Raw genomic sequence first — 22,718 nt, forward strand, 5'->3', positions numbered from 1 at the left:
GTTTATTATAGTCAGAAAGAAGGGATAACAAACAACTGCAATATTCTAAAACTAAAAGTCACTAGTCAAATTATGAATGATGATTTTATTCAGCAAAATGTTTTATTTACTTGGTGTGCCTTTCATAGTACTTTGGAAGACATAGCAGGGAGTACCATATCTTGGAGCCATGTTAAACCTTTATTTTGTTAAATAGATACTTGATGTTTTTTGAAGAGAGAATTACTCTTACTGCTGTGCACTTTGTTTAGACGCCTGCAGTCCAAATTGAAGCCCTTTGGTACTCTTTTCCCATTGGACTTTCTGCATCATTCTCTGTATGATCACTACCGTTTCCCACACACACAGTTCCTATTTGATGTCACTGTCTGGAATTGTACTTCTGAGTAGTAAGAAAAAACATATAAACACAGGAATTCTCTGTGAATTGCCTGCGTTTCCTTCTTATCATTGAGTAATAGAAAATTTAGAGCCCTGTTATCACATGTAGCTCTTCTGTATGTACTGGTGATGGTTAATCTTGGCTGTCAACTTGATTGGATTAAGATGCACATAGGAGATTAGTACAGCACACCTCTGAGTGAGTCTGCAAGGCATTTGCAGAGAGGATTAACTGAGGTGGAAGACCTACCCTGAATGTGGGCCCCCATGGACTGGGGGCCCAGATGGAATGAAAGGTGAAAAGCCATCTGTCCCTCTGCTTCCTGGCCACTATGATACGAGCTGCCCTGCTCCATCATGTCCTCCTACCCATGATGGACTGAAACCAGGAGCCAAAATAAATCACTGCTCCTTTAAGTTGTTTATATAAGGTAAAAAGTAACTAATGTACTTTAAAAAACCTTACTCCTGGTTCCAGGTTTTTTATGCCTTTTTATTTTTCTTTCATCCCTGCCATGCTTTTACTATCATGTTGAAATTTACCTTTCCTTGTAATAGGACTTAAATTTTTTTCTGGAACAAGGAAAAGATTAAGTAATTAATTTAAATTAAAAACACTTTTCCTGATTCCCACAATTGAGAAGATAGGTGTCTGCTGATTCAGTAAAGTGATTCAGCTTATCTTCTTGATCTTAAGTAAATAAAGTAAACATGAAGTCTTTGTTTTGGTAGCATAATTTCACAATTGTGTTTTCATGGATACAAAAACATACTAGAAATGGAGTGGTCTCAAAGAAGGGCTTATCTTCCCTCAGGGGCTGGGAAGCCAGGCTCCTACTAGGTATGAGAACAGAGCTCTCCATGTATTATAGCTCTTCTATATTCTGTTGTTAATGGGAAGTTCATTTAGTGAAACTCAGCATCATCAGCGATGCATTTCTCTCTCAAGGTGGGAAACAGAATCGATGTCCATGACAGGGATGAAAGAATAGGATAACTACTGCCTTTTCATGAGTGGGCTCTGCATGTGGAAGAAAGCAATTAAAGAATGTTATTTGAGGACAGTAAGACTTGGTTAGCACCAGAACCAATCCTAGGAGGTGATGACAAAACAGGCACCCTCCCCTGCCTAGGGTCCTCCCTTCTCTCCTCCACTCTCCCCTTCCGTGGTTCCTTCCTAAAGGTGGCCATTTCAGTTTAAATCAAAGACAAACAGATACTAACATCGTGCCTCATTTCCCAGCGGTGACATTGAGACACAGTAGGAAAGACTTCTTCCTTGTTGTTGGGTAGGGTCTTTTCACACTTTCAAATCCAACCACTGTGGCAGTCAGATCATCTGAGGAAGTGTGTTTCTAGTGTCTCATGGTACATTCCAGACCTGTCATTATTTTCCGTGGTCTGTATCTGTTATGAGTACGTGCATGAACTGCTTGTTCATTTGGGTATTTATCATGCTGAGGTTAGGGCTCAACAGAATACAAATACGATTTCTGTCTAGGCTCTGGTCCCCCAAGGAGCCTGCATTCCAGGGGGAGAAGAGAATAATGATTTTTAAAAATGATATCATATTTAAATGTAAAGGTAACATCACGCATTTCAATAAATATAATGGGTTATTGATTTGTGATATAAATATACTTGTTCTTGCTTTTCTGTCCACATTTGTAATAGGACTGAATTGTCACATACATTTTATTTTGAAAAAAAAATCAAGATTTATAGAAAAGTTCCAGAAACAGTACAATTTTCTTATACCCTTTACTCAGAGTCCCCAAATGTTACATATTTTTTTTCTGATCTGTTGGAGAATCATAGACATAATGCTTCTTTTCTTTTTAGAAATTACTGAAGTGTAATTTCTTAAACCAAGAAGGACATTTCTTATGTAATCATAATAATAGTTACCAAAATTAAGAAATTACTCAAGTTTTTCCAATTGTTCCACCTCTTTCTTTTATAGAAAAAAAAAGCAAATCAGGTGGTCCAATTCAGAAATACACGTCATAAATAGATGTCATGTCTGCTTAGTTGCTTTTACTTGAAAGCAACTAAGTCCTTAACATTTACAACCTTAGCATTTTTGTTGCTTTTGTTTTTTGTGTGAAATTACTAGTATTTCTTTGACTTATTTCAACCACTGTAAATTGCTTTTGTTTCATTATATGATGTTTTTGTTTTTATTTTTTTGTGGTATTGGGATTTGAACTCAGGGTCTTCCCTTGCTAGGCAAGTACTCTACCACTTCAGCCATTCCTCTAACCCAGCCTTAGTATTTTTTGAAGAGTATGTGCTGTTAGCATTTTTAGTATTTTTCAATTAGATCTGTCTATTTCCTTATGACTAAATGATTAAGTTTAGCTTGTGAATTTTTATTTTTTAATTTTTTTGTATTATTCATATGTGCATACAATGCTTGGGTCATTTCTCCCCCCTGCCCCCACCCCCTCCCTTACCACCCACTCCACCCCCTTCTTTCCCCCCCACCCCCTTGATACCCAGCAGAAACTATTTTGCCCTTATCTCTAATTTTGTTGTAGAGAGAGTATAAGCAATAATAGGAAGGAACAAGGGTTTTTGCTGGTTGAGATAAGGATAGCTATACAGGGCATTGACTCACATTGATTTCCTGTGCGTGGGTGTTACCTTCTAGGTTAATTCTTTTTGATCTAACCTTTTCTCTAGTACCTGGTCCCCTTTTCCTATTGGCCTCAGTTGCTTTAAGGTATCTGCTTTAGTTTCTCTGCATTGAGGGCAACAAATGCTAGCTAATTTTTTAGGTGTCTTACCTATCCTCACCCCTCCCTGTGTGCTCTCGCTTTTATCATGTGCTCAAAGTCCAGTCCCCTTGTTGTGTTTGCCCTTGATCTAATGTCCACATATGAGGGAGAACATATGATTTTTGGTCTTTTGGGCCAGGCTAACCTCACTCAGAATGATGTTCTCCAATTCCATCCATTTACCAGTGAATGATAACATTTCATTCTTCTTCATGGCTGCATAAAATTCCATTGTGTATAGATACACATTTTCTTGATCCATTCGTCAGTGGTGGGGCATCTTGGCTGTTTCCATAACTTGGCTATTGTGAATAGTGCTGCAATAAACATGGGTGTGCAGGTGCCTCTGGAGTAACCTGTGTCACAGTCTTTTGGGTATATCCCCAAGAGTGGTATTGCTGGATCATATGGTACATCAATGTTTTAGCTTTTGAATTTTTAGCAGAAAAATCATAGACGTGATATATTTTTTCAGTTCATCATACTTGTTTTTTGCATTATTGATGATGTTAAATTGATTACTTGGTTAGGATGGAGCCTGTTTTCTCCATTGTTTTTCTTTTTTGCAAAGAGGTATTTTGAGACTATGTTTATAAGGTTTCTCATCAAGCTTTCTTGCACTAGTTTTAATTTCTTTTCATAATTCTTGTCTGATATTTATACATTTGTTGCAAATGATTTTCTAATTGTTTCCTTTCTTTCTACATTGATTATTATCTACAGTAAGGAAGAATTTTCCTTTCTTCCCCATTCATTATTCATTCATTTACTTATTTACATCATGGTGCACTTTAGGATTCTTAATTGGTTTCATGGGTTGTAAGTATTTCCCTCATTATTTGTTTAGATAATCATATTCTAGCTTTGGCAGAGATTCCCTTAATGATGATAATTATGTCCTTTTCACATGTTTTTATCAATCTTTGAGTGTTTCCATACTTTCTGGAACAGCAAGGTATTCTAGAACCTCTCCTCTCAGGTCTAGAATCAGATACCTGCTCAAAGGTCTCTGATTCCTGTCCAAGAAGAGTGATACTTAGGAATCAGGATCTGACATCTAGATGTGCTCATTGTTCTTGAGGTGTCCTTGCTTCTGTGCCCTGTCAGTATACAAAACTAATAACTATGTGTTTGTTTATGTGTTTTGATAAATAGTAGACTCTTATTGTAGTATGTGTTATCTTTATATTTGATGTGATTAATACATTTTTCATCTTTTAGTGAGACATCCTATTTTGCAAAACAGAAATTCCTGGTGATGCAAAGTCATTTTAATGATCATAATTTACATATAGTTAAGGATCTTTAATGTATTTGTTATTTATTTAATTTTTCTTAAATGTAATGCTTACTTTGCTTCTAGTTTTTTTCAATTGTAACTAATGAATCTATTGGCACAGTGTGACCCTATGAGTAAAATATGTGCTTTAAAATCAGTATTCTAGTTTATATTCTTGAGAACAATGTTTTCAGCTAGTTGGAGATTTGCAGTTCTTTGCACATGTATTTGTCATTGGCCCCTGGTGAGCTAGAGAGCGTTCTTTCCTCTAATACTGTCCTTCTCAGCTCTCCCTGACAGGAGGTTATCAGGCAGCTTGGGCACTCACCTGAGGCCAGACTGGTAGGAGACAGTCCTGAGATGGAGTGATTAGACCATGCCGATTTCCTCAGTGTGCCAAAGACAGCCCCATCAGTTACAGGGATCTAAAGAGTAGAGCCTAGTATGTGCCTTTCTGATCTCCTCCTTCCCCATGTCTGGATTACAGGCATACTTTAGGAGGGGAAGGCTTTTGAGAGGGTATATTTTTATTTTGTCCATGTCCCTGCCACTCTCTCTCTGCTTCGGGATTGTCATGAGTGAGCAGCTTTCATCTGCTGTCATGTTTACCTCAGATGTAAAGTCAATGGAGCCAACCAACCATGGACTGAAATTATAAGCCAAAATAAATCTTTCCCCCTTTGAATTGATTTGTGTCAGGTAATTAATTTGTCACAGTGATGGAAAACTAACATAATATTATGTTTTACCTTTGCTGAAATCACATGAATCCCATAAAAGACCTCTTGAATTGATTTTCTTTGTCTCCTTATCTTCATTTTCTAACTCACAGACATTTTGTACTGTTTTCTGGGAAATTCTTTTGCTCATAAATTAGATTTTATATCCCTTACTATGACTTCTCTTGTTATCTTTGTTTTCTAAATCTGTTTTTTCTTAGAAAAGAAGAAATTACAAAAAGGATTTTCTGAAATATATTCATTGAAAAAATATGATCAGGTTAATTAGGTTTTTTATAATAATTTTACGTTTCAGAGAATAATTACAAGAATTCTAATATATGTGTTTTTATGTCTCGCTTATTTTGGAAATACTTATAACAAAAGGAAGTTGGACTTAATTTTTATTGGTGGCAGTGGGATTTGAATTCAGGGCCTCATACTTGTAAGCTGGCACTCTACTACTTAGCCACTCCACTAGCCTGAAAGTTGGATTTTAGAAGACAAACCCTGTCTTTTTAGCAGGTGGTACAATCAATCATCAGCCTCAGTTTGCCTGAAGAGAATAAAGACACCAGACATGTGAGAGGTCTTAAAGAGCTATATTCAAGTTTTCTTCTGTTTTCAAGATTTATACAGTTTACATTCCTTTGCCCATTTTCATTAAACTGTGAATTTAGAACTATGGCTATAACTGATAGAGGAAGCACTGGTAGAAATATGGTTTTACAAAAAAAGTTGAATAATTTTATGTAACATATATTAAAAGTTGAAAATTATTTTAATCATTATTAATGAAATATATTTAGAAAAGTTTTTGTACCACATTAATGATTTTGTTTTATTGACTTACTACATTTTTGCTAGGTCTTGAAGTTAAGCTAATAAACTTTTTTTCCTTTTTTTTTAATGCCGTGGGTCAACTCCTTTACATACCAGGCAAGTGCTCTAATGCTGAATTATACCTGCAGCCTTTCATCGTGGTTATTAATTTTTTTCTGAATTTTTATCATAAAGGCTTTAATTTTTGATGTTAGGGAGCATGTATCTTGGATGTTTGACAAGTTTTCTACATTTAAGAATGTTATAACTTCCTTAGAAGATAGAACATTTTGAAAGTAGGAATGTTGAGTGGGTCTATGGTTTTGGATAAATACTTCACTCAAGATAATTAAATAAGGCAATGCATTGAAGGATCACAGTAGGCTAGAGATGTAGCTCCATGGTAGAACCCTGGCCTAGCATGCAGAAGGCCCTGGGTCTGAACTTCAGCAACACACACAAGACCACATTATCTGTAACATAGATCTTGGATAATAAATGGAAGCCTTGGGACCCTATTCTTGTATTCTCTCTTTTACCTACTTCTTCTGAACTCTAAAATTGAATTAACTACAATAACCATCATATGTGTTCTGTTCACTTATCTTACTTCCTCTATAGATTGTTCAAGAGACAGAGCAAATCAGCTCTGCCTTCAGAGGGGCTTTAGGCAGCAAAGACCTGGAGTGTTGTGAAGTACTTTGCTCTACAGTAGGCAGCTGTAACTGGGGAGCAGCGTGGTAGGATCTGGGACCATCTGTTTCATCAAGAGGAAACAGATTTTTTTGAAGAGGTTGTGTACATTGGTATCTTTCTCTTCTCTCTTTTCCTGCAGGGCCCTTGTGTTCATGATGAGGACTCTGGCCTGTCACTCATAGGAAAACCTGCCCTTCAGGCCCTTTTGTACCATTGCCATTTTTATGAGCATTTGATTCAGATGGTGAGACATTGTTACCAAGGACGATACGGTTTTGACTTGATTTTTTCTGCTTTTGGTGGGACTTCAGAAGGCAGTGATTTAAATGGTAAATACAGTATATATTTCTACTTTTGCAAAGTAATTCTTTAGAAAAATGTTAAAAACATCTTTGTGAAAATCATTTGGAAAATAATGAAAAGTACATATGAAAAACACTTATTTCCAGATCCGTTGCCCAGAGAATATCCTCGTTATGTTTCAATACATTTTCTGCAGTCTTCTTTCTCTAGAGCTTTTGTTTGTTTTGTGTTCATGTCTCATGTGCATTTTTGTATTCCCTTCATCCAAACATTGCCCAGGCATTATTCTGTGTTATAAATTCTTCATGGAAGCCACTTTTGACATACTATTCATGTTTCATAAGTATTTTATGCCCTCCAGTAAAGTTTTATAGCTTTTTCCTCAAGTAGTAGCATAAACATTTTTGGAACATTCATTCTGCAACAGTCTACAGTTTTTGTTGTCCTTATGAATGAGGCCTTTTCTTGCTAAATTTTCTAATTCGTTTTGTTAATGTATCAAAAATCTATTTATTTTTTGTTTGTAATTCATTTAACAAAATGTCTTACTGAAGCATTTTTACTTATCTTTATAGATTCTCTTAGATTTGCTGAGTAGTAGATTTTAAAAGTATAAAGTTGCAATAATAAAAGTTTATATTTTAAAATTCATTTTAAACATAATTATTTAAAATCTTAACATAATTTTACACTTACAGAAAGGTTCAGGAATAGTACAAAAAATTCCCAAGTAGTAACATCTTACTGTACTTACTCCCTACTTCATGTGTGTATGTATGTATGTGAATATAAATAAAATTTATCTTTTAATTCCTATGTATAAGTGTATGTGTGTGTTTGTATATATATACATTTCCACACCATGAAGTTCTTTACCACCAACTACTTAAGTTTATAATTCACTTTTCTGTTTACTTCACCAAAGAACTCAGGAGAAAGTGGCATTTAATGAAGTTTTTGAAAATTCTCAATAAATGTTCCTATAAGGAAAGTGACTTACTCCATTTTTCAGATTTCTCTGGATCACTGTTACTCAGAGCAGGACCTTGAATCCACTGCATTGTTCTCTTCTGGGAGTTTGTTAGAAATGCACATCATGACTCAGGGTGCTAGAATTTCTGGGAGTAGGGCTCAGGAAATTGCCTTAACAAGCTCTCAGTGATTCTTGCACACTGAAAACCTTTCTTAGCTCACGACTGGTTTCTTATAAGGAGCATTCTTTCTGATGATTGCTGCTGTTTCCAGGAGGGTGTCCCTCCACATTAATAGCTTTCTTGTTGTCACAGGTTTAGATGACTCATTCAAGTTCTGGAGGGCTCCATCGAGGATGTCCGGTCAAGATCATGATCCAAGTTCTCTCTCCACCTCAGAAACAATGGTACTTGCAAAGAATGCCAGGAGTACTTCAGTTCAAATCTGTGAAAAAGTTTGAATTTATGTAGTGGAGAAATAAGCATAAGGTTATGATTATAATAGCTATGACTTTAAAGTGTTGTATGTGCAAAATTCTGCTCTGCATATTTGAATCATTGTATTCAACCTGTTCATCAGCCATACATGGTAGATATTTTTTTTCTTTTCTATACAAGCAGGCCATTCAGAAGATAAGTAATTCTGATCAATAGTGCTATAAGTAGCAGAGTTGGAATTTCAATGAGAAGTTGCCTGGCTACAATTATAACTACACTGAAACATTCATTCAGCTGAGAATTTTCAGTCCCTCTTTTCTGCCATTTGAGGTAGAATCAGAAATACCAAGGAAGGGCTCAAATGTTTATCATTAGCAGTAGAAGAGAACAAATCCTATGTGATCAAGGTGACTGACTGTCCTGAAAGTTTTTGTATAAAGGGCAAGGCAATATGAGAAATTTTACCCATTCAAATGATTCCAGTGTGGCACTGACAACTTTAAACACAGTTATTGATGCTTGCATTGACTAGGACCTTGTCTTGATTATCCGAAACCTGAAAATAATATATACCTACATGCCTCCCTCCTCTTCTTACTCATGCATAGACATCTTTGTTCCTTTTGGTTGATACTAGATTCTAGTTTTATACAAGCATATAAATATTTTTCTTCTAAATTGGAAAACATGTTTAAGTTTTAAATGTTTTTGAGAAATAACTTTGTGTAGAATCTGTTAGGAAGGCAACGGGATGGCAAAGGTTTTGTACTCCTGCTTTCAAAAGTAAAAATGATATAAAAATAATAGCTAATTATATAGACATTAATAAGATTTGCCTCCTACAATTTCTCAGAAAAAAAAACTGGTACTTTTTACTACAATTTTAAGTCTTTTTTTTTTTTTAAGAGTCAAAAGAGTTTGTGTTTAGTGCTAAACTAGACTTATGTGGAAAGATAGGATAATTACCCGATTTCCACTAGATGTCATGCTTTCCTTTCTAAGCTAGAAATAGTACTTATCTTTGTTTCAGCAAGCTAAATATGATTAAATGTCAAAATGAGTTGTATTTGTTGGTTATTTATCTCACAGAAGGATAGCATCAATATATGCTTAAAAGCAAATCTTTCAAGTTGGCCTTGGCCTTGCTAGTGCTCTGCCACTTGAGCCACTCCCCCAGCTTTTTTTTAATTGGGTATTTTTGAGATAGGGTCTTGTGAACTATTTGCCTGGGCTGACTTCAAACTGTGATCCTCCTGATCTCTGTCTACCAAGTAGCTAGGCTTATAGGCATGAGCAGCACCCAGCACAAGTTAAGGTGTTTGTAAAAGGTCTATAAAATAGCTGTGTTAGTCAGCTTTTTGGTTGCTATGACACAGTACCTGCAAAATCAACTTAAATCAGGAAGAAAGGTTAATTGGCTCACTGTTTCAGAGATTTTAAACCATGGTCACTTGGCTCCATTGTTCCTGAGTTGGTGGTGAGCAGAACATCATATGGTGGAACAAAGCTGCTTACCTCCTGGCAACCAGAAAACAAAAGGTGAAAGACACAGTGGAAAGAACTGGAGACAAAATATGCCCTTCAAGGGCACACCTCCAATATCTTACTTTCTCCAACTGGCTATTCCTCCTAAGATTTTCACCACTTCCCAGTACCCTATTAAGCTAGCAATGCAGGAGTGGATTAATCCACTCATAAGGATGGAGCCTTCAGAAACCAATCACCTCCCAAAGGCCCCACATCTGAACCCTGCTGCACTGGGGACCAAGTCTTCAACACAGGAGCTTTTGGGGGATAGTTTTCAAACCATAACAACAGCCTAAAAATCTTTGTACATCATAAAAATGAGCACATGGATCTAGAGTCGTGCAGAAACTTTTTATGTCTTATGTTTTACCATGTTTTAAAAAGGTTACTGGATTTATATGCTAATTTTTTCAATATAACAAATCCTCATTTGCTCCCTTGTACTTTTTAAAAAAATTAAATAGCCTGGTTTAAGCACCATGCTTTTCATTAAAAATATTAGAAAATCATTTTGACAGATGTATTTCAGAATTCTATTTTTCAAAAATCTTAAAGGTATCCATGAAGTCTTTTGTTTCTATAAAGCAGAATACAAAGAAAATAATTTTGAACATTGATTCATTTTGTCTGTTTATACTCAAATTTTACTTTGATATAGTAAATGACTTCGCTATTTTCTGCTTTTTCAAAGACTTTCATAATGGTGGCTTATTTTACACTGAAGTGTAATTTATAAACCTTTAGTTATGAATTCTGTATGCAAACACATTGAAGAAAAGATTTTTTGTAGGTTTTTATAGACAAAATTGAAATCTTTTATTTTTGTTTATTTCCTCAAGCTTTATTCAGGTATAATTGAGAAATCGTATATATTTAAGGTATACAGAATGATGACTTGATGTATGCATACATTGTGAACTTTTTACCACAGACACTTTAGTTAGCGCTCTTATTTCCTCACAGTTACCTTTTTTTCCCTGTGATGAGAATACCAAAGATATATTTCTGACAAATTTTAAGTATACAGTACAGTATTATCATCTTTTTGCACATTAGATCCCCAGAATCTACTTATCTTATATGTGAATGTTTGTACTTTTTGATTAACATCTCCCCATTTTCCCCATCCCAGCCCCTGGCAGCTGCTGGTAGCTTTAAGTAGTATCTATCTATCTTCCTAGCTTTTATTGTCTTCTATAATATCAGTAAGGTGATAAGGCATTATATATACTTTAAAGAAAACTCAGTTTTATTTGCTTATTAAGGGAATGTAAACAGAAAGATCTCAGGGTATATCATGTGGCAGATAAAAAGTCAAGATTGTGATTGAGGCCATTTTATTGAATCTAGGAAGTGATAGATACAAGAATTAGATAGATTTGCTGTTGAAGGGGACAACCCTGTGCCTCTCTCTTGGGGCTACCTACTAGAAGTGGGGTAGACAGCAATGAGAATGAGAATTATCTGCTATGAGTGAGTATGCTCAGCTTATTCTTAAAATAAACCAATTTCTACCTCCTCCACCTGGGAGGGGCCAGAAGCTGAAGTTCCTTCACAGAGATGCTGGGACAGCTGGGGAAAAGCAGTGTGTCTCAAACAAGGTGAGCCAGTTCTCTCTAGAGGTGTGTCTGAGGATTCATTTTGTCATGAATGGAATTCTGGACTGAGACTCTTCATTACAGCCTCAACTGGGCAATCCTTAACTTGTAGTGCTTACTTCTAAATTAGGACCTGGACCAGATTAGGTCTTTTCTAGATGAACCTGCAACTTCCAGTAATAACTCTAGTTATTACTTGGATTTCAAGTAGAAAATAACAGATTTACATATCAGTATATATTATCAAATAAAATCAAATATCTCTTGAAAATTACTTCCTAACAAGCAAGAATTTGAGCATAGAAATGGGGCAATTCAGTTAAGTACTTTTTTGTTTTTATTTATTGAAATAGTAATATACTAATACCAAATTTTAAATGTGTAAAGAGCTAATAGAAATATAAATCACCCATAATCAGTTTTTCACATGAAATTTTATGTATTCACTGTATATAGCATAATGTTTTGAAGTTTATATACATAGTGGGTAAGTCAACAAATTTATTACCTCTACGTAATTAACAAAAGCATATAGGTGTCATTTTTTTGTGCCGAGAACACTTAGCATCTGCTATCGTTGCATTTTTCAAGAACACACGTGATGTGATTAACTGTAGTCATCATGCTGTACGATAGATCTCTTGAACTTGTTCCTCGTCCAGACTCCCTGCACCTGCAACCTCCAGTTCTGCTCACTGCCATTCTTCTCTTTACAGCCTCATCTTTTTCATATTCAACATGTGAGATGATATACATTATCAAGTTTTGAAGCATAATATTTTACTGTATAAAGAGATACTTATGTTTTCTCAACCACACCAGTTATAATATGAGTATTAAGTACTTCCTAAAAGCATCTTTTACAAACCTGTGTTTCCTTTCCCTGGACTATATTGAGGAAAATTGCAAATTTTATTAATGTCTGACCTTTGATCCTCATCACAACATTTTCTTCTAATGAGCCATTCTAACAAATGCTAAAATTACAAACCAGTTCCCTACTTCCATTTTTACAAATAATAATGACTTCTTGAGTCTTTGTCTCTTGAAAGAATGCCCAGTGAAATGATAAAGGATTCCAACATAATTGTCACCTTAACTTTTCTTATCCAACCAGAGAAGTTTGTGGCAGGAGCCCGATGTATTATTCAACTTGTGCATACTTAGTGGTATTTGTCTTGGTGTTTGATCATTTTCTTCCTACAGTCTAAATGTTCTCTTGATTTGTTGGCAGGAACATTTTTTGTCACCTGGCCAAATATATTTTTCAAAGTAAACAAGTTTTAGGTTATTTTTTCCTGTTATTTGGATCCAGTATTGTCTAAAATAAGGGATCTAATGCTTGCTTATGAGTCATTTAATCTAAAATTTTATTCAGCTTTGCTTTATAGATGACTTAGCTTAGAATTTTCAGCGACAGCTTTCCCTCAATTATCTGTTGACATCATAAAACCTGATGTGATGATAGTTCAGCTCTTAAGTTGAAAGGGAGATTTAAAAAACTGTATGTTAATTGCATTTCTACCAATTTCTTTAAATTTTTATTCTTTTTGCTGCCAGAAATTGCAAATGAAAATCAACTTACTGGTTGCTTTTGCTCTATGACATTAAGTCTGAGGTGGAACGTATGAAGTGTGCATAGACAGCGCAAATGTTGTGCACCATGTGATAGCTGGGTCTGCCTGCTGCTGAGGCATGAGCTGTGTTGATAGCTCTCGGTGCCGTGTGCTGACAGGGAGGCTCCCCAGATGAGGGCGCTTTACGCCTTTTCACAGCAAAGAGATGGATGGCAAGAAAAAACACCTTATCTAACCTCCCCAGATAACGTGTTTTTCACAGAGGAGGTGCCAAACACACCAGCCTGGGTGCTTTCAATTTTAGGAGGCCACACAGTCTGCTCATGTAACCCTCTGGGTGGAATTGTGTTCTGTTCTGTTTTTTGAAGTGCTGTATCTAAGTACAATGTCAGCATGTTGCCAATTTTTTAATATAAGACAAGGTAGAGAAAAATCTTTTAATACTTTTATAGGCATTGACTTATGTTTGTCATTTGAAACATTAAAAACAAATCCTTCTATTATAAATCAAGAAATGCCAAAATATCTCAAAAGCATAATGAATTTTAGGTAATGTTATGTTTCTGCGCATCCCAGTAGTTGGGTCATGAGGGAGGAGGCCTTATAAAAGGAAACTAAAATCCGAAATGGATTTCAAAGCTAACTTGCTCCTTTGAGTTTCTGACTTTATTAAGCCAGCAGTTTCTGTAAGATGTAGTAGTAAATACCATTAACAGAAACATGCTATAATGTAAGATACGGAATATTTTCTAGTTTTGCTCACGAGTATAATTTTGTTTTAAAACTTCTTGTTTAAGTATTACCTTGTGTGTATTGCTTGTGTTTCATTTCCCATGTTGTAGCACTAATAATGAAAGTAATTTTTCTTTACTGACCCACAGTTGACAGCCTCAGAGGGGAGTGCTGAATTTCAACCACTTGTGCCATCGGCAACACTTCTGCTGGAGCCTTCACATGACCACTGTGTGGTGCAAGGTATTCCTGTAGACAGACATTCTGCTTTCAGAAAGAAAAATGATAAGCCAGACCTGAAAGACATGTTGAAAGTAAATGTCTGAAGAACTAAGTGTTAATTAAATAAGTGAAAGAATATGATAGAATAAATTTAGAATAAATTGTATCCTAACAAAGCACATGCTCTTAACTAACAGAGAGAACATGGCTGTCAAAAAGTCTGATTGTCACACGGCTTCTTATTAGCTATGCATAGGTATTTGATACTTCTGTTAGGGAATTGATGGATATTAGGTGATTCCATTTTTTATCCTTCTTTTGGGAAAACACTTAATTTACTGCAGTAGTCCACTTGAAGAGATTCTGGCCCTGAGTATTCTCTAAGTAAGGCTGTACTTCCATGTGGAAGATACAAATCTATTGGGTCTTTGTATCATTAGAAATGTGTAATGAGAAACTTGGAACTTATTTTTATTAATAACAATGTTTAAGTTTTACTCCTTATATTAGGAATTCTTCCCAGCTCTATTTTGCTTCAACTTGTATTTGTTTTGAAGATTATAATTTAGCTTCAATTCTAGACAGTATGAAGGCTTTAGTGAGTGGCATTAAATTCCTGGCCTGAAAGGAATATCCTTTCTAAAACCCTAAAGCACAGAAAATGCTTTACGAATACTTGCTAGCTACAACTTTGAATTTTTACAGTATTTGTTCCACTAATTTCTTAAACAATATTGCATTTTGGTATTTAGTAACTCATGTTAACAATATGAGAGGATCATTTGATCCTCTATATAGTATGCTTGGAAATCTTTAAAGAATTAATGAAACTAAACAGTAAAAACTGAGTAAAGGAGCATGACAAAATTAACATATGAGAATCAATATAGTTTATATATGAATGTAAGCAATTAGTAAATTAAATTTTAGAGAAAGCAAAGAAGATATAATATTAGCAATAAACTTAAGAATTATACAAAACTTATAGGGGAAAACCTTTAAAGTATTCCTGAAAAACACAAAAATAGATGTGAGCAAATGGAAAGACATCCTCAACTTATAGACAGGGTTAGTCAACATCAAACTTGCTCAGTTAATCTGCAAGTTAAATAAAGTTCCAATACAAATACCAGGATATTTATTTTGATGAAAAAGATCTTATTCACATGGAAAACGGAGTCTACAAAATTTAGCCAGGAAAATACTCAAAAAAGAGACTAGTCCTGTTGGACATGAAACCATACTAAGAAGCATAAATGTGTTCTGTTAGTCGCACACGAAGCATCCAGCAGAATTGGAAATGTTTTCTAAATGGCTAAAGCGCCATCTCAGATAACAGGGGCAGGCATTGATCTTTTGATAAATGGTGCTGGAAACTGGCCAGCCATTTGAAAGATGGTAAAATATTTTATATCTATATTTTACTCATACACAGCAATTATTAGGATTCTAAAAGTGAAAATTGAAATCATAAAAATACTAGAGGAAAATATAGATGGATTCCTTATAAACTAGGAATAGAAAAAGGTTTTTAAATTATGTCTCAAGATCCAGTTTCAATAAAAATGATTGACATATTTTACCATGTGTAATTATATAAAAAATAATCTTTTCATGGCATAAGATACCATAGTCAAAAGACACTGACAAATCAGCATAACTGTTTGTAACACAGCTCATAAACACATAGCAAGTAAACATATAATTTGTAAAGCGCTCTTAATAGTTGAGGAAGAAAAGACCCTAAACTTCATGTAAACCTCATGTGATACTCTTTCTTATCTATTAAATTAAGAACAATTCAAACACGTTGGCAATACTTTTGGCAAGTGTTGGCAAGGCTATGTAAAATGAGCACTTTAATATATTGTTAGAAGGAATCCAACTAGTATAACACTTGGAAAATAATTTGGTAATATCTACAAACCTATAGTAGAAATTTTTCTTGGACTCATTTCCAACAGTATGAAAATACATATATACATGTATATATACATATACATACATATATATAAATAATATATTAATCATATATTAAATATATGATTATTTAATGCAGTATTATTTATAATTAGGAAATATTGGAAACAACCCAAATTCCCATAATAAATAATAGTAACATACTACAGAGAATAAGAATCCTTATATTATAGTAGCATGAATGAATGAGGGGAAGAGGGTGATCCTCCATACACTAGCACAGTCAACAAAAGCTGTAAAAGAAATGATGGAATCAGAAAGTCACTATTTGGCAATGATTTCAGCACAAAGCAAACACTGTAATTTTATAGTCGAGAAACCTACTAGACACCATGTCAGTCATATGGTCAAAGTTAATACCTCCAGCATTGAGGAGACGTTAATCATGATCCTTCTGCCATGATGAAGTGCAAACCCAGCCATGAGGAAGCCTCAGGCATTCTACAAAAACTGGCTTGAGTTCTTCACCAGTTGTTGGGGTCAAGAAAGGCAAAGTAAGCTTGTGGAGTGGTTCAAATGGTAAAGCACTGCCTAGTAAATGTGAGGCCCTGAGTTGGAACCCCAGTACCTCCGGGAAAAAAAAAATGAAAGAAAACCCCAAAAATGACAAAGCAAGCCAGGCACAGTAGCTCAGGCATGTAATCCCAGCTACTCAGTAGGTGAAGATCAGGAAGATCATGGTTCAAGGTCAGCCCAGGCAAAAAAAGTTACTGAGACCACCCCCCCTCCATCTCAACACATAAACCGGGCAAATAAGCTGGATGTCTATAATCTCAGCTACCAGGGAGGCATAGATAGGAGGATTACAACTGAGGCTAGCCCCCAAGCAAAAGTGCAAGATTCTATTGAAGAATAAGTAAAAGGAAAGAAGGGCTGGGGGCATGGCTGAAGTGGTAGAGCACCTACCTAGCAAGTGCTAGGCCCTGAGTTCAAATTCAAATACTCTCCACCCCCCACAAAAAAAAATCACACAAAGCAAGATTAAGGAGCCCTTCCTGTTTAAGAAACAGAAACATGACAGCTAAATGCAGATGGGTCCAAACAAGAAAAATTGTTTTTCTACGTAGAACATTTGTGGTATGACTGGCAAAATTTTGAAAACTTCTATATGTTAGATAATACTATTCCATTAGTATGAATTTCCTGGTTTTAATAGTAGTGGTATGGTAATAAAAGCCAGTGTTCTTGTTTTTAGAAAAATCGGGATTAAGAGAGCATTATATCTGCAACTGGAATTTCAGAGAAAAAGATTGTAGACTGTTGATTTGTTCCTCAGTGTTTGAATGAATGAGGCACAAAACCATTCTCTGTCTTTCTAAAGAACTTTTCTCTGGTTATTTGAACTTGTGAGTCTAGACACAAGTAAATTAAATAATAACTTTTGTACTTATTTTCAATGACAGGTCATCACGAAACTACAGCATCACGGCCTCCCTGTGACTCATCCCTGTCTGCCCCTCTGTCCAAACCGTGTATTTTTGTCACTCCATCTCTTCTCTCAGCCGTCTGTGGCCTCTTGGACAATCTCTTGGTAATTGCTCCAAAAGACACTGCAAATGCCTTTCGACAAGCCCGTCTCATAGAGCTTCTCTGCAAGTAAGTGGGAGGTGTGGTACTAGAGATGAGTTTACGTGAGCTGTAGTTTTGAATTGATGGAAGTCCTCTTGTGTACTGGGAGTGTATTCTCATTCCTTTTTGGACTCACTGAACATTAAACTCCAGGTTTTTGCTATCACCACAATAGTCTTGACAGTTTTTATTTTAGGTCTAATTAATACACTTATATTGACTTTTTATCCTAACTATTGAGGCCATTGTTGGGGTTTTTGTTTTGTTTTAGTTTTTGGTTTAGGGGGTTCTAAACCTTGCTTGTTCTCCCGCACAAGTAACAATTGTGGCATGACCTCTTGGTTATTCTTGATTAGATATGAAGGAGTTCAAGATCCATCTCCTCAGTGGCCATATCAGTCATATCCCTAGGTCAAAAAATCATTTTTTACATTTATTTGGAGTTACTTTGTTATGGGAAACTAAACTTTTCAGTAAAGTATTCCTATAAAATTTAGGGAAATAACTTGATTCTTTGAATTTTTCACTTATCTGATATTAATGAGCTTCTGATATAATTTTTTTCTTATTTTCTTAAGTACAGTGGGAAAGGCCTAGATGTTGAATTCAGGCCCATTTAAGGTCACAGTTCATTTAGTCAGTGGTTTACAGTGCTGTGAAATTTTGTTTCACTTCACTCAACTGTGACTACCCTTAATATTTATAATATGCAATGAACTATAAGTTTCCTCTCTTTTTAATGGTTATTTGTCATTTTTTCTGCTGTGTTGTATACATGGGTTGCTAAAGAACTTGCTGGTCGGGCCCCTTTCCTTCCTGCACATGCTGCCTGAGGGATGACCAGAGGGCAGCTCTAGGAGTCAGCTAAAGCTCAGATGAGGCTGCAGAGGTGTTGAAGGATTGTTTCTGGCAAAGGCTTATCATATTTATGTAATTTTATTTTTTACTTTCTGAAGATGAACCTATTTCCTAGCCTGTGTTTTTGCTGCTTTGAGTGGGAGTCACCACCAAAGTTTTATTTTTGTTTGCTTTCCTTCTGAATGACCTTTGTTATATTTTGTCCTGTTTTTAATAAGTAAGTTTCAGAGTTCTTTGCTTTTTACATTTATCTAACAAGACATTTTCTTGTTTTCTGAAATACTCTGGGAAATCTTTATGAAAATTTTCTTTACTTATAAAAATCCTTTCTTGATGTATATTCATTTTTTCCTTCAAACTTCAAATCTTAGTTTGTTAATCTTTAATAAGAAGTTTACTAACAATCTTTTTTTGGGTGGTACTGGGGATTAAACTCAGGACCTCACACTTGCTAGGCGGTGCTCTACCACTTGAGCCATAACACCAGCCCTCATATAAACATCTGAAGGTTGTTGTTCTCTGTCCTTTCCAAGCATTGTGGATGCTCCCTTTCTTGACATGTGCATGCAGGAGCTTAGGACCCCGCTGCCTGCGTCACCTCCAGTTGAACATACTCAGGCTCAGGTATGTATTCAAGTCTGCTCCTCACCTGTGTCTAGGTTTGTTTGCCTTTTGCACCAAAAACATGAATTCTACTGAGATCTAACCATAGAAGAAGGATGAAAATCTCTCAGAACGTATGTGGGATGAGAAGGCTATTTGAAATAGGTTACTTAAAATTTTAATTTGAGGCATCTTTGGATAGCAGAAAAGAGTAGTGTGTTTGAGACCGAGTTGCTGTTCTTGTAGCCATTGTTAACCAGCTGTAAATGTTCAATCAAGTGTCTGGATGTCTTTGAGCACCACTGTTGAAAGGGGGATTGGTGCAGCCTACTACCCCTTCTGTGGTTTTAGGTTATCTGTGTTTTGTCTGCTATTTTCACCTAAGTCAAAGTTGTTAAAATACCTGGTGGCTGAATTATGTGTATTTTCAAAACCCTATCTGACATGAGTAAATATGTATACTTCTTTCATAGACATTTACTGTCTTTAAAGTCACGCCTACAGCTAGATTCTGTATATAAAATATGCTTAACAATCTTTGTGTATTAGTTGGTACTAGAAATTTTATTTCAAAATCAAAATTTAATATGGGCTGTGTGGTTTTGGGGGGTGATAAATTAAAGGTGAACTACATCACTGTCCTATCCTCTAAGATGTGTCCTTTCAGCTTTCTAAATGCAAAGACCCTCAATCACAAGGCCTGGGAATGCTGCACATCATCTTGGAAGGCACATGCTCTATGCAGTGTTTTTATTTGAATATGCTTATTTGCATTTTTTGTTTGTCCATTCAACAAATAATTATTGAGTGCCTTCTGTGTACCAGAGTCTTCCCTAGTTAAAAAAAAAATTTCCCCTCTTGTTGGGAGCATAGATAAGAACAAATCCATATGTATCTGATGCTGATAAACATTTTAAAAGAAAAACTAAAGCAGAGGACAGGAAGTGATGTCACAGTTGGGAGAGGGAAGTCTGTTCTACTTAGAGTGTCCAAGAAGAACCTTTTAGACAGTGAAGTATGACCTAAAGTAAGTAAACTTTATCTAGTCCCATAGATAAAGCAAGGGTTCTGGGATCCAGCATGTTTGACTTATCCAAGAAACATCAAGGAAGCCAGAGTGGGCTGGAGCAGAGTCTGTGAGGAGGAAATGAGTTCAAAGGGTCACAGTGAGAAAGGTGAAGGTGGGGCCTTGCCTGCTGTTGCATGCTGTTGTTTCCTGAAAATCTAGCATAGTGCCTGTCCCATGGCAGGTGCTCATTTAAGACATAGGCAATGCATAAATAGTAATTGTAACAAACATTTGTGGGTGTTTGCATGGGTTAATTTATATAATCCTCACAATAATCATAAAAAGTATCTTTAGTGCAATCATATGCAAAGAAAATGACTAAGGTAGAGGAATCTCACCAGTAGGGTAGAGCAAGGACTCTTGCCTTTGTGTGTTGGTTCCAGAGCCCACACTCTGAACCACTGTGCCACCTGCCTTATGTAGATTAAATGCTTCTTGGCTGTTGATGCTCATACAAGGCCTTTCACTTATTGTAGAAAATTCTTTAGCCTCTACTCTGTCAGATTCTGTTCTCCTTGCTGTTGGTACATAAGTGAATAAAGCAAACTAACATCTCTGTCCACAGTGAGTCTGTCCTATGTGCAGGAGACAGTAAATATAAATAAAATGTGAAGTAGCCTATCAGATGGTGACAAATGATACGGGAAAAAAAGACAAATGAGGGATGGGTAAAGGGTGTGTAAGCTGGGGAAGCACCTTCTATTTTTAGATAGGGTCAGAAAAGACCTCACAAAGGTGACATTTGAGCAGAGACCTGAGCTGATGAGAAAATGGGCCACAGGTGTGTGGGCTTATTATCTGCTACATGTATAGGTGTGTAAATCTGTGGTTGCCAGGAGTTTTTTGTTTGTTTTTATGTATCTACTACTCTACCAATTTTTATTTAACCTTAAGTATAAAGTATGTTAATTTAAAAAGACTAATAATTCAGCTTTTCTCTCTCTTTGTCTCTTTCACTCATGGTCTAACACTTCTTACTGGCTCTTACTTGCATAGTGTATGTATTTATGGTATCACTTCATGTATCCAGAGATCAGGCATCGTATATAATAGGGTATAACATTAAGGAATGAAAAATGATTTCACAACTATAAGCAAATTAAATTTTACAGACTGTCTCAGGATTTTATGAAGCATAGAGCCACCTATGCTTTTATATAAAATAAGTCAGCAAATTAGATTATACTTATCAGCAGAAGTAGAGTTGAATTATTTTGAATTGCTTTATTTCTATATCACATAGTGCCTCCCCAAATGTATAACAGTCCCCAGTTCTTTTTCTTTTCTTCTTCTTCTTTTTTTTTTTTTTGTGGTGTTGGGGTTTGGATTCAGAGCCTTGGGCTTCCTAGGCAGGCACCATGCCTCTTGAGCTGCTCCCCACTGCAATCCTCCTGACTGTTAATTGCACTCTTGCATCAGAATAAGATGAGAGAAAATTGGGTGGGTGGCTGTGTGTGTGCGCACGTGCACGCGCTTGCATGCAGAGAGAGAGAAAAAAAAGTGCCTCAGGACATCTCTGTAAAGTTCATTTGCATGTATAACTCAATTTTACACATCCAGAGGATTTTTTAAAGTACATTTGTCAGTATGTAGTTATAATATTAGCATTAGGAAATTCCTGAGATGGTTTTGTTGATAATATTGGAAGTATTATTTTTTCTGTAATTCCTAAGACTAGAACTTTTATGCTAAAGGATAGATAGTTAAGAACAAAAATAGAGAACATATTTGCATTTTATTTGTAGCAATAACTAGACTATTATGCTTTTTTTCCCCTTAGTACTTTGAGGATATCTTAAAAATCTTTCTTTCTTTACAAAATTGTGTACTTTATGTTTTTGGAATACCCTTTTGTGCTTCTTCCAGAATACTGGTTCCACAGCTTATCTACTTTAAAAATATGACAAGTTTCCTTTTTTAAAATGAAATACAAAATTTGACTTTGAAATGATTCTCTGTTTGGTGGTAGTGTAAATCATAGTGCTAATCTGGCCAGTAATGACTTGATTATAACATGTGAAAAATGCTTTGCCAGCTTTATATTAATTTCTAAACTACAAAATTGTGATTAATATTTTTTACTGTTTTGTTGTCTTATAATGAAGTGATTTATTATAATGCATAGGAAAGTAAAATACTGTGTCACTCAGATGGGCATTTCATATATATTTTATTATATTTTATCTTGTTTTCCAAATAGGTTTCCTTTCTCCTAGAATACCTATCCTCTCTGTCCAGGCTTCTGCAGTCCTGTTTATTGGTAGATCCTAATCTTATGATGCAGGACGAAGTTCTGAAGTCTCTTATCACTAATGTCATTGGAGTTCTCACCATATGTACCAAAGACCTTCTTGGTAAGCTTTATTTTTCTTAGTTTAGGTTAAAAGTGAATAATATTTAGGAAAAAATACTTAGGAAAAAAAAAATCTCACTTTGCTCCAGCTAGTCACTTCAAGGTTAGTTTTTTGCCAGTATTTTGGAAGGCTTTGATGATGTCCTTTGTAGTTTGGATGGTTTTAATTGGTTCCAGGAGACCACTTAAGGCAAGTGTGTAGTATAATAAAGGACTGACCCTGCCAGTTGAAATAAGGACA

General features: G+C 35.5%; 1 protein-coding gene across 7 annotated transcripts in view; it reads left to right on the top strand.

Moving 5' to 3' along the window:
* Nucleotides 1–22,718, top strand: part of Rttn (rotatin) — a 159,801-nt gene that overhangs the window by 103,466 nt on the left and 33,617 nt on the right. For all 7 annotated transcript variants that reach the window (XM_074069655.1, XM_074069654.1, XM_074069656.1 and 4 more), the window contains 6 exons: nucleotides 6,817–7,006; nucleotides 8,267–8,358; nucleotides 13,973–14,066; nucleotides 17,429–17,621; nucleotides 18,986–19,076; nucleotides 22,325–22,478. In XM_074069655.1, the coding sequence (XP_073925756.1) occupies nucleotides 6,817–7,006; nucleotides 8,267–8,358; nucleotides 13,973–14,066; nucleotides 17,429–17,621; nucleotides 18,986–19,076; nucleotides 22,325–22,478 (814 nt within the window). The remainder of the gene's footprint in view (nucleotides 1–6,816; nucleotides 7,007–8,266; nucleotides 8,359–13,972; nucleotides 14,067–17,428; nucleotides 17,622–18,985; nucleotides 19,077–22,324; nucleotides 22,479–22,718) is intronic.

This window comes from Castor canadensis, chromosome 4 (genome assembly GCF_047511655.1).
Source record: "Castor canadensis chromosome 4, mCasCan1.hap1v2, whole genome shotgun sequence".
Classification (NCBI taxonomy): domain Eukaryota; kingdom Metazoa; phylum Chordata; class Mammalia; order Rodentia; family Castoridae; genus Castor; species Castor canadensis.